Source organism: Stegastes partitus, unplaced genomic scaffold (assembly GCF_000690725.1).
Source record: "Stegastes partitus isolate 25-593 unplaced genomic scaffold, Stegastes_partitus-1.0.2 Scaffold1849, whole genome shotgun sequence".
In the NCBI taxonomy this organism is placed as follows: Eukaryota; Metazoa; Chordata; class Actinopteri; family Pomacentridae; genus Stegastes; species Stegastes partitus.
Window position 1 is genome coordinate 103,841 of NW_007579580.1, and position 13,069 is coordinate 116,909.

At 40.7% G+C, this 13,069-nt stretch overlaps 1 protein-coding gene across 1 annotated transcript; it reads right to left on the minus strand.

The window, feature by feature from the left end:
• Positions 1 to 292: 292 nt before the first annotated feature.
• On the minus strand, positions 293 to 12,313 carry parp10 (poly(ADP-ribose) polymerase family member 10). Its single transcript, XM_008302646.1, has 11 exons — positions 12,228 to 12,313; positions 9,613 to 9,788; positions 8,889 to 9,131; positions 7,670 to 7,900; positions 6,566 to 7,584; positions 6,213 to 6,425; positions 4,394 to 4,520; positions 3,323 to 4,321; positions 1,830 to 1,963; positions 1,569 to 1,743; positions 293 to 1,484 (listed from the first exon to the last, which is right to left on the minus strand). Exons 2-11 carry the CDS (start codon positions 9,785 to 9,787, stop codon positions 1,186 to 1,188), a joined length of 3,615 nt encoding a protein of 1,204 aa, XP_008300868.1. The 5' UTR covers position 9,788; positions 12,228 to 12,313; the 3' UTR covers positions 293 to 1,185.
• Between the last annotated feature and the right edge of the window lie 756 nt (positions 12,314 to 13,069).

Genomic DNA, 13,069 nt, shown 5'->3' on the forward strand with positions numbered 1-13,069 from the left:
TTTATTGGTTTCTATTATGTAAGGTCTTCGTGGTGGGTAGCACCGTCACCTCACAGCAAGAAGGTCGCCGGTCCGCGTCCCAGTGAGGACACCCGGGATCTTTCTGCGTGGAGTTTGCATGTTCTCCCCGTGCAGTGTGGGTTCTCTCCGGGTTCCTCCCACACAGTCCAAAAACATGCTGAGTTGTTGCTTTATAAATAAAACCTATTCCAAATGAAGATTGAAGGATATTCTCATTTTAAGGATTGGTCGCGAGCAAAACTAAAACTACATTTTTGCCAAAGAACTTCTAAACGTTTCTCATTTTAAGCTTTATTTTTCATACAAACATCGTGATCTCTCTTAAGACTGCAAGTTCATGTTTTCTTACAAAACAGCAACAAAAAAAACAAGTAAAAGACGAAAATGCAATGCTACAAAACCACTGCTTTTTGTAGAATTTGTAATAAAATCAAAATTAAAAACAACAGCAGAGACCGATGGTCAACACATTCCTTGCGAGTAGTCACAGATTTAAACAAATCAGAAGATTTGCCTCAGAGATCAGAGCACTTTAAAAAATGAAACAGGCACTATAATGTAATCATAATATCCACAAATTCTGCCACCTGTGCTTACTTCATTACGTAAAGAATAGCTGAACTGGAAGATGACAATCAAGAACCATCACAAGTTTTGCAAATGGTACACAAAACATAACTGGTATTACTGGTTGAAGCAGTCAGACAGCTTTAGTGCTGTCTGCCAGCGAAGGAATTGCAAAGAAGTACTATGTAGGACAGATTAATTGCATTTGACTTGAAATCATACACGCAACATAATTTGGATGCTTGAAAGTTTAAGACAGACGAACAATAACAACCGGAGTGTGTAAGCAATGCCAACAAGAACCAAACTGGCTATGACGAGTGAGATATCATGCGACAATTGCTGAGCCACACCAATGTAAAGGCCGTAAAGGACATACTGTGTATAAGTTGCTTTTTGGGATATTTTTCTAATCACAACTGACTGAAGTGAAGAACTCAAGAGTGAGAATCGATAAACAGTGATGTACTTGATGAGAATTTGAACACAACCGATGATCATGCTTTAAGCCCTTTAGAAATCAAGGTAGAAACACAGAAACATGATCAGTCTTTTCTCCAAATATTTGGTTCATGATGTAGTGACTGATCAACCTCCTCAGCGTTGGATTCTCTGGCATGTAATGAGATATTCTGGGAAAGCTTGTGTGTCATTGAAGATGACGAACATCGACGGCTTGGTAATGTCGTCAGTCACGCTGTCGTATCTCAGGGGAATATCACCGGTCTCCTTCAGCGGCGCCGTCTTCATTGAATGGCAGCCTTTTGTGAAGTCTCCTGTTAGAACCTTGGACACAAAAATATACTTGTATCCGTCTGCGTTTGGGGGTGAGTACTGCTCCTGGACAGACAGCGAGGAGTTGACGGCAAAGTACACGCCTCGACCATAGACGGTGGCTGTGTGGAAAAACACAACGTTAGAAATAGATGGCAGAAGATGAGACGGACTGAGAGTAAGCAAAAGTGGTGTTAAAAACATACCATTCTTTCCACAGAAACTTCTGTTGAATCCATGAATGCAGATCTCCTTCACGCTTGTCTCACTCGTGCCGTGGTAGAGAGTCCGTTCAATGTCTGGGTATGTGGCACGCTGCAGGATGCTCGCCTTCTTCAACTTGTACTGGTTGTACAGCAGTCGGTTCATCAGCTTCTCCACCTGGGAAAAAAAAAAACATTCATCATTATTACAGATACACCACAATAGTTACTATATATATATATCTCAAGTTAATTTTTTTTCACCTGTATGATTCTGATTTTGCTGTGGTATTCCTGTATGCTCTCATAGAACCGCTTCACCACATTCTGAAATTCATCCGATTCCTCGTCGACTCTTGTTGCTTCGGGCATGTTGGACAGCAGGGAGTATTCCTCATCTGTTAACAAATGATTAACTTGGTATCAGTACATTTGTTCTTTATCAGTTATATCATTTGTCAACATGGATACGGAGCCCTGAAACTGACAACAGGCAGTCAACGATTATCAGATGTTATAATATATGCAAATATATATTATTAAAAGTTATTTAGAGAAGTAAAATGGAGAACACATTCCCCCATGAGCTCCTCCTTAGTTGTGAAAATTATTTTATCTATTTAATTTTTATAACTTATTTTCTTAATCACATGTAATTAACTCTTTTTTTTTCCCCCACTGGCTTAATAGGGAATGTAAGCTACATAAAACTACTCGGTGTGCTCCAGTGACCTTAAATTTGGAATACGTGGAGGAATCTGCACTCAGAAAACACAACAGATATCATGTGACCTTTGAGCTGTTCATAGAAAATGAAAGGACGTTTCTACCTCAATGAAAAATTGGCAAAGTTCAGGTAAAGGTTTGTGGAACTAGTCGGCAGGCTTATTTTGAGTTTAAGTGAACCCAAACAGAGGGGAACAGCTTTCTTTTGTTGCTATGCTGTGTGCTGTTCATCCTATCTGCAGTGTTCAAACTACAGCTTGAACTTGTGTTTAGATTTTTCAGGTGACATGCAAGGACACTGTTTGGGGATACACTTTCCCCTGCCCCCTAAGGGTTATATTATACTCCTTTAATGAGTTAAAGTAACGCCCCTCTCTGTACCTCTGTACCTGCCCCTCAAGTGCATGAGGGCTCTAATGCAGACATTCTGACCCCATTAAGTGCTCCTTCTGGAAGTCTGTTTATCTGTACACTTTCCTGAGGGACACGCCCATAGTTCATAGCAAAGTTGGTGATGTATAGGCATGGTTGTCCTGCCTCCACAAAAAAAACACAAGCCAAGCATGGAGGGTACTGGGAAAACACTCTACTAGGAAGGGACAGCATCTAACTATTCATGGTTGTGGCTGTCAAGTTGTTTGCGTTGCGACACACATGGTCAGGAGGAATCAGGATCAAACAGCAAACCCTGCAATAAGTGAACAACCCCCCCACTACCTTATCTAAAAACACACCGATGAGCAACCCTTTCTAGCCTGAAATCATCCACAGACTGTACTGCACACTGCTGTGGAATATGTGCACGTATATATATCACAGTAAATGTTGCTAAAGCCTTCTAGCCTAAAGCTATTCAGAAGATTTAAGTAGATAGTTCATATTTTTAGCATTACATGGCCAGCTAAAATATTATATTCATTCGTATTTTTGATTTGTTTCTTTGTCTTTTACAATAGTTTTGTGCTTTGACACACAGGAACGTCACTCTGCAGAAAATGTCAATCACTAGAACACCATAAACTTTACTTCACCTGCTAATTCTTCGTTCAGTGCCTCTAATTCAAGCATCTTCCTGGAGATTTTCACAGATTTCCCCGAAGCGATGTTGTATTCTTGCATCTTTTCAAAGTTGATAATGTGGGGCTGATTGTCGAGTAGTATGTCCACCTTGTCCATCTTCATCCTGAAAGCATTCTCGATGAATACCGTAGCTTCGGCAGAATAAGGAGTCGTGTCTGAGGAGGCTGGGTCTTGCTGCACCCATTGGATGGTCTTCAAGATTTCGCGGTCGGTGATAGAATTGGAGATTTTTTCCATCAGCAGCTTCATGTCGCACATTGCGCCGTACACAAAGTCCTTAAATCCAGAAATGGTAACTATGCTACCCTGAATCTCAACCTTGACTGCATGTTTCCGCTCGATCACCTCCAGACACTGCCTGTGGTACGGGGACAGGTTTCTTAAGGTCCTGTGTTCCACTTTCTCCTCAACCTGTCTCTGGTTGACCTTCTTACCAAAAGCTATGTCCACCCGAATTAAGTCACAACTATACCCTGCAAACACTTCTATCTGGAGGGTGTTGGCATCCTTGATTGCTTGCCGAAAAGCATCATTTGCATTGCTCTTTTGCAGCTGGTTCACCTGAGGGCTCTTCTCAGTCACATTAGAAGAGCTGTTAATTTGGACCATTTTCTTGGACAACTCCAAAGCTTTTTTCAGCTCTTCCTCCTCATTCTCCAGGGACCAATGGCTTGACTCCATCGAGTACTGGATGGCTAAAGACAGTTGAGCCTCTTCTTCCAGATCGCTAGGAAGGGCCACAGCACCGTCATTAAGCAGGGGTCTCGCAGCATTCGGTTCAGAAGCATTGACAGCTGTCACGTCAGAGTCCTGGTCTGTCTCGGTGCTCAGTTCCTCTGCTGTGTACAGGTCCAGATCGTCCATGTCATCGACCTGGTCTGAAGCTGACACGCTCTCCTCCACTCCGTCATCAATGGATGAGACGATTCTCTTTGCCTCCTCTAACAGACCTATAAACAAGTAAACACATACTTTGAAACTGCTCAGAAAGCACATAAGTCAGTGAGGAAAGAAGATACTACCTTTGTCTGAAGCTCCGTTATGCTCAGTTTGCATTGAATCGGACTTTACGTCTTGTACAGAACTATCCATCAGCACTTTCTGAAAGTTGTGGTGGGACATCATCTTCCATCCAGTTACTAAAAAGTCCTGGAATAAGAAAGACAATGTTTCTGTAAACACCAAAAGCTTCTGCTGCAGTTTTCATGTTGAACAGCAGATTCTAACTTAATGGTAAATCAACGACAACTTTAATATAGACATATTTAACATTAAAGGATTATTTGATTATGGTAAATTAACCCAGAAAATTACAAACAGTGAAGGCTGCAGAGCACCATTGCGGATTAAAAAAAAAAAAAGTTTTAGGAACTATATTTGCCTTGCTTTCAGGCAGTTAGGAAAAGGAAAAGTATGAGTTAAAATATCAGATTACAACAAGTCCAAGCGCACTGCTTCCTTTAATTTTTAAGTTATTTATCAATCTGTTGCATGTGTCTAAATGGACATTATTTGTTTTTATTTTATACTTGAGAGTAAAGCACCTCAGTCTTTTTTTTTGTAGTCTTAGAGTGCCTTTACTATTACAGCAAGAATTATGGCCCATTAGGCACCTTTAAATACATTCATGGTTTTGGTCTCTAGCTCTAATTTCCTCCTAATAACAACTGTATGAGTAGTGAATTTGTTCATAACTCACCCATATAAATGGTATTAAGGTCTAAAGGCATGCATAGCTAAGGGCCCGCCCAAGACATTTGCATGGCCTGCTTCGCTCACGCTCGTCACTCATTTTTGTTTAGCTGGGAGCAAGAAGGAATCAAGCACTGCAAAGGTAGTGATGGCTGGAGACACCACACTGAGCTTCAAAGCTACTGTGTGTGATGTCATGGAGCGTTTTTTCATCTTTCTATACAGGCCACTGGACTCGCCTGTGACTCTAAAGCCAAGGTTCATGCCAAACCATAAATTCTGTGTCACAGTTTTACTTCATGGTAAAGCAGGGGTTGGTTTTAAAGCTCTGTCTTGTTGTAGGGAAAGCATTCTTTGTCAGACTATGATACGGCTGAATATGAAGTGAAAACATGGGCAAAAAAATAAATCACACTATGGAACATAAGGTAGTTTTTTAGTTTTTTTTTTTTTGCATTAAAAACCTGCTGGTCTTAAACGTTTCACATGATTTTCAACAAGACGTTGTATTCACCAGCTTTTCAACAATCCTAACTTCTCGTACTATAAAAGACTTCTCATAGAAATGATGTGTTATTTTAATCAAGATGAAACCAATCTCAAGCACATTTCAGTTTTCAAACTCATAAAATTCAAACATTAACTGTCAACAGCAGTGACTAAAATGTCACAGAGTGAATTAAACAAACTGGTAATGCTTCGGAAAATCAACAGCGCTAATGTCATCAAGTGTATTAAACAGAAAAAGACACTGGTATATTTTGTTAAATATTGCATGATGTTTGTGGCACTTAGGGACATATTCACAGTTTTTCACGATTTATGTGTGTGCCTATTGACTGACAACGAAGCAAAAAGTCTAAAAGACAGTGCACCAAAGATAAAACATTCAGCAGGCAAGACTGGTTCAGAAAAACAGTGAACAAAAGGGCTCGACTGCCTTGTGTATGCCTGTAAACTCAGCCTCAGGCTACACTGTATAAGGCCTGAAGGTAGACAGCCAATCAACATGAATGACATCTGGTGTAACTAGCCAGCTGAGAGGGAGCATGAAGGAATGAAGAATCACATTGTAGTTTTAAAAGGCACAAAAATACACCAACTATTAAAAAAAAAAAGAAGTTTTTTTTGGTTTCATCATTACGTTACCTCGTATGACAGGGGCTGCCAAGGCACATACTTCGTGTTGATGTAGACCTGAAACTTTGTCTCCATCTCTTTCAGAATGCTTTTGCAGTCCTCGTCTTCCATAAACCGGGCCACTCCCGGAGCGTTCACTGTGATGGTTCTGGTGCAGATAGAGGAGACCACACCTTGCAGCACCTCTTCTGCCATCTGGCAAGCAACGGCATGGCCATGAATCTATCAGGCACAATCAAAAGAAACACATTAATGACACAATCCTATGAGACTAAACACTAAACAAACCCTTAGCAGAAAAGAATAAACTGATTTTATATCACTACAGTCATAAATCTGTTTTAACATGCCGTGCCACATACCTTTAACCCACAAACATCTCCACCCTCGAGTGGAAAAATAGACACTTGATCCATGTCAGCCAGCAGCTGATGACAATGGTTCTGAATGTATTTCAGCATGCCTGGTTCCATAGAGATGACTGTCTCCCTTTCAATCGGTGTAGTCAGAAACTCCAGGATTGCAGACTGCTGCTCATTCTCCATCCCTTTCAGAGTCAAAACATCAATATTCTCTCCTCGTTCTGACACCTTAACAGAACAGAAATCCAGAGCCTGCAGGAACTCAGACCACTCTCTGCAATACAGCATGCACTCGTATTCTTGGGGCACTGGCATGCAGAAATGACACACTTGGGATTTTAAAAAGCTACATGCCTGGTTGGCAGAGTTTTGCGATACAGATATAACCATAACTTTGGAGTCTGTTACGGTGTACACAGCAGGTGAGCTGGTTTGATTCAAGGTTTCTAGGAGCCGCTTTTTTACATCTTTTCTCGCAAGGAACTGAGCCCTTTCTGGCTCGACGGTGAAATGAGTCTTTGTTATGTTGCGAAGAAATTCCACAATGGTGTGTTTTAGCTGCTCCACTTGTAGCCTGTCAGGTCCTGCAATGTAAACACCATCATCTTTCATCTCAATAGTAAAATTTGGATTAGCCTTCTTTAAGTCCTGTTGAACGGTGCTGCGTTGAAACAAAGCATGTTTCACTGGGTCTGTAATAGCAATATGGCTGGATAGTGGATCCGCATCTGCATTCTGATCCTCCATGAGTTCCTCTGCCATCTGTTTTGCTGTTTCATGGGCAACGAGTGGCTCCAAGTCTGTCTGGCAAGAGGAGTGACTGCTGGAACTGGCAACAATGGGAGGACTGGTCTGCATCTGAACATCATTTAGATCCTCAGAGGAACTCACAGTCACATCTTGGCCCCCATCGTTACTGTTTTGCGATGCTGAACTTTTTTGAAGAAAGACGAAGTAGGGCTTCACTACCAGATCAGCACCATCCAGCTTGTGTGCCTGAGCCAGGACAGACCCCACAGCTGTGAAAAGAAATCCAGACATTGTTGTTAAGAAAACTGTAAAGGAGCAACCAGAGTTTGAAAGGCTGTGCAGTGCAAAACTTACATTCAGAGTTAGCAAAGGACACCTTTGCTGTACCCTCTGATAGCATGGTGACCTCCCTCACTTTCTGAGCCCCACCTCGTTTACTCTGAAAGTACAAAGTGAGCAGGTCTGGAGTGGAGCCAGGGTGCAGGTTCTCCACTAACACCGAGTCCGTTTCCTCAAGCTGTTCCAGAGATACCTTGGCGCTATCAAGTGTCCTCCTGGAGATATTTGTGCTAATAGTTTGAAAATCTGTAAAATAAAACAAACAGAAAATGTAATTAAATTAAATACACTATGAACAAAATGACAACCTGAATAAGCTAAAAGCTCTGTGAAGCTACACCAACTAGAACTGATTGTGTAAATACTTTGCAATATTCTGCTGGGAAAACTTAAGCCTTGGTATTTATTTGGATGCGACTTTGACAGGTACCACCCACCTAAACTTTGTTCAGAACAAGCACAACACCCCCCTGGCAACAGCATATAACTCCCTCAGCGGAACAATGTCCCGTGCTGCATCACCATAACTTCTGGGAAAAGGCTCGAGGAACACAACAGGTGACCTTCAAACTTCCCACATCTGATCTACAAAACAAGCCAGATCCACTGTGGCCCCACTGCGCACACAACATGACCCAAAGGAGTTGCTGCAGATGTCCTGGTGCCAGATACCACAGGACATCCACAGAGGTCCATGCCTCAATGAGTTAGGCACAAGAGGGACCTACACATTATTAGGCAGGTGTTTTTTAATGTTGTGCATATATTTAGGCACAGTGATGCTTAGAGGTAAATGTCAATGTCAGCCTGCTACCATTCCCACATTGACAGTGCTGCCATACTGATATTTAGCAGGTGTACTGTTCACCGTGTTAACCGTCTCAGTTTAATATGTTGGAGATGGACGAATTATCAACATCCTTTGTATACATTGTCAGGGAACTGCAAAAAACAACAAGATTTTGCGCCAATCCATCAGTGGATGTTCAAATATTTATTAACTGGCCTGCTGTAGCAACAGAGGAAAACCTCCTTGGATCAAATTTATTTGGGATCATCCCCCTAAAACCATGAATGTCTAAATTCTTCAAAACAGTCAATTTCAGTTTAGACCAAAGTGTTGGACAAACTGACAGACCAACATCACCACCTGAAGAGCCAATCTGAGCATGGTTTTAAAAAAAGCACTACCTTTTTCCACACAAAAAAAGCAAAACATATGCATTTCAAAGACCTTTTGAGAAGGGTTGGCTGAGATGAATGAGGATTAAGTCTCTCTCCGGCGAGGGATACAGCATGTAGTCATTCACATTCAGCCCCATCATGTTCTCCACGTAGAGCTCTATCATCTCCGTGCTGGTGCTGGGGTTGATCCCCCGCAGCAGCAGTCTGCATCGGTCCTTTGTGGCAGGCTTTCTCACACTCAGCTCAACATTATGCAGAACATGGTGCCCTTTAGATAGCACTCGAGCCGCAGCTGTCAAAATGATCGGAGCAGAAACAAAAGAATTAGCATACAGTATATGAATGACAAATTACTGCGCTATCTGAATTCATCATCACAGGTTAGAGTTTTCTTTTGAGCACAGCAATACTTTGTTTCTACTTGTTCTGCAGACAGAGAAAAAAGATGTTTACAAGCATGAAAGCTAAGAGAGGATCCTATTTCATTGTAGGGAGAACATTTTTTTTTTTATGAATAGTCTTTGAACTTGCAGGATGACATTTCTCTCTGCACAGCAAAGGCTGTCTAAAGTTATGTCTGAATAAAATACTAAACACAATCTAACTCTAACGCGTGCAGACTACTCAGGTGTCCTTTTCTGATTTGCTGTTACAGCTACATGTGTGTGTGTGTTTCTAAGATAACTGGATAAGGAACAGGGAAGTCCAAAGGCTAAGAAATCACATGTGCATATGACCACACTTTCAAAATGTCCCAGATACATGTGACTTGCCTTCTGCCTCTTCAAACACCAGTACAGCACGGTTACCATTCTTCTCAACAGTTACCAGTGGACCTCCACCCGAGCGCCGCTTATTCTCAAAGTACAGACACAGCAGCTCCTCATCCACCTCTGCAGGTAGCTCCAGCACCTCCACCGTCCTCTCCTCGGGACTTTCAACAGGCATCCTAAAAAAAACAAAAACAGGAGCATACATACCACTTAAAGACATTTAAATCATTTTATTGCAGCTCTTTGACGAGTGTGAAAGATGGAGAATAAGACACCAGGGGATGTCACTCTGTCAAGGTTCAAAGCATGTGGCTGGTAATTCAACATTATCATTTAGAGGAAATTATTTGAAACATAAAGTGCCAAACATTTGCTTTGTCCAGCTTTTCAAGTGAGAGTTACTTTATCTGTTTAATATCACAGTAAATTGAAGATCTTTGGCTTTATAAACAGCTAAATCAGACAAAACAAGCACTTTACATGAATGCCAACTTGAGGTTTGGTAACTTATTGTGAAGTATTACTTATATTTCTAAAGCTTTTATACATCAAACAGGTACTCGGTTATGTGGTAAAACTACAGATTATTCCATAATGTAAATGATGCAGTTAAGTACATGTACAGTTAAGCCCAAAATTATTCACACCCATCTAATTTATGGCTCTATAATGGATTTTTTTTTTATATCACCAAGAAATGGTCTAAACTTGTGGCAAAAAAATAGTAAGAAATTTTGTTACAGACGTTAATGATGAACTTTGTTAATAATGTTATTTATTCAAACCACTCAAACGTCAGTCAGTTTTTAGACAATGATAATTTCTATGCTATTCCAAATGCTTCTGGTAATTTCTACCATGTTTGAAAGTGTTGTAATACACAATCATTTGAAAAGAGAAAAGGTCTGGTTGTTAGTTTTGTGGTTGGGTAAGATGAAAATAAAGTTGTTTAAACACAGGGATGAGGCGAATATTTGGTGAAGTTAAGGAGAAGCATTTAACATTAAGAACACCGTCCCCACAGTAAAGCACTGTGGTGGGAATGTGATGCCTTATGGGAGTTTTTCATTCAGCGGACCAGGCAAACTTGACAAAGTAACCTGCATCATGAGAAACAGGGACGACAATAAGATTCTAAAGGAAAACATCAGATTGTCTGCAGAAAATACTTGGTCTTGGGCAGCATTGCAACTTTCAACAAGACGATGATGTGTATAAAAAGTACCAGGAGTGGTAAAGAAATGGTTAACAGAAAACAATATGAGCATTTTAGAGCAGTACAGCCAGAGTCCAGACTTGAATCCCATCCAGAATCTGTGGATGGAACTGAAGACCAGAGAGATGAAGAGGACGCTTCGCATCATGGAAGTCAAGCGGAACAACACATCAGTGAAGACATGCAGAAAAACCGGGCAGCAATTTGTTGCTGTAGGAGCAAACAAGAGCTTTGCCACTGATTATTGAGGATATAATTAATTTTGGATGCAGCATTTTTTTTGTAAAATTTAAAAAACAAAACATATAAAGACTTATTAACATCTCTAACACAGTGTTTTACCATCTTTTTTTGTTTATGCAATTAAAAAAAACAAAACAAAACAAAAAAACCCAGAAACCCAAAAAACTATTAGTCACTTTAAAATTCCCTATAAACTAAAATACCTTTGAAGTCTAACACTTTATGCTGAAACTCTCATATCCACATGTTGTTTATTCAGTTTGTTTCCATAAATGATACTTCAACTCACACACTAAAAGTTGTGACGGTGTGAGATGTGCGACAGTTTGTAATTTGAAAACACGAATAGCTGAAGATATCATAAACTCAATAATGCTGTGATACTGCTTAATTACACCGGTCCTACATTGCAGGTCTGTACTGTCTTGAATGATATTCTTTTGATTATTCCGCCTCAAAATTTGAATAACAATAAACGTACAAAACATCATGGCTATGTTAGTACAAGTACAGTAAGTTGCTATTTAACATAAATTATGTGTCAGTAAACATTAAAAACTACAATCCGAGCAAATCCCAGGCCACAAAGGTTAAACCACGTCTCAGTCTGTCGTTTTTACTGATAATTATAACTTCTATACTTTAAGTAAAGTTGATATTAATTCTACTCAAGAACATTTTAAGTTATGACAACTTCAAACTAAAACTTGAAGGGAGTTTTAAGAGGCTAACTCCAGGATTTCTTCAGGTGCAATAAGGAAGAGTTCAGAGAGAGAGATTAGCCTGTCACACAGTGATCATGGCCTACACAACACCGTGGAGCTCCCAGCTGCCTCACAGGCCTCCATGTCACCCACACCGGGTTTAGCACCTGAAACCATGCAGCTGTTCGAAATTTACCACAGAACGCACACTAACAGCAGTTTTACAAACACTGACACTGTGGCCTTTTTTCCTGCTGCGTAGTTTACATAAAGTTGTGGACGGTACGTGTGTGCGCTGACATGTTGCCAACCAGAAAGTGAAACCAGCAGCTGCAGTGGCCATGTTTACACACTAAAGGTGAGCGTCGACATGACAGCGCTTTATTTTAGCCATGTAAGAAGATAATTGCATTGAATAAACGGACTTAGAGTGTTTTTGGAGCCCTGCTTACCTGAACTACAGCGACAACATCTGCTCAGAGGTTCTCCGGGCGGGTTGAAGCGTTTCACTTCCTTGTTGTGGCGCTTGTTGAACGTCAGGTGGCGTCAGCAGCTGCGCGTCTTAAAGGGCCACAGTGGCCTCATGGAGTTTGTAGTTTTTAAAGGGGAGCTCCAGCGGCGACAGTGAAAGACAGGAAGAAGACAACTATTAAAAGTCACTCTTTTTTTTTTAAATTTCAGATTTATTTAGAAATTTAAAATAAACGTCCATGAATGAACTTAATGAACTCCAACGAACTGTCCAAAGTTGGCACGTTTTCGGAGGACCTTTGTATCTTTGCGTCATGAATAAAAACTACAAAATCACAGGAACTGTAGTTTCAGCTCCAACTTTATTTTTTTTTTATAATGAGTTTCTTTATTGTCTCATCGTGTTGTCACCAACCAATGTTAGAATCTTTAGAGTCTTTAGAGAACAGTATCTTAACTTTAAGACAAAGACTTCCCGCTAAAAACATAACCTAACGTTTGCAAAAACTTCCTCAAAATGAAGGAAATTCTAGCTGGGATATAAACAGTCAGAACATGGAGACAACGCAAACCAGGTAAATATTTGCTAAGTCAAGTCGAGTTCAGTAGCATATTGAAACATTACACATTCAAATTGATGGAGTTGAATGATTTAGTGTTGCAGTTCGTACTGGAAATTTGTGGCTGTTTGTGTCATGACCCCCCCAGCCCTTGCCTGTCTCCCTCTTTTTCTCCCTCTTGTCTGCCTCTCCCTCTCTGCCCCTGTGCATCTTGGCTCTAATCAGGACAATCACCCTCAGCTGCAACTTCGGACTCACCTGCA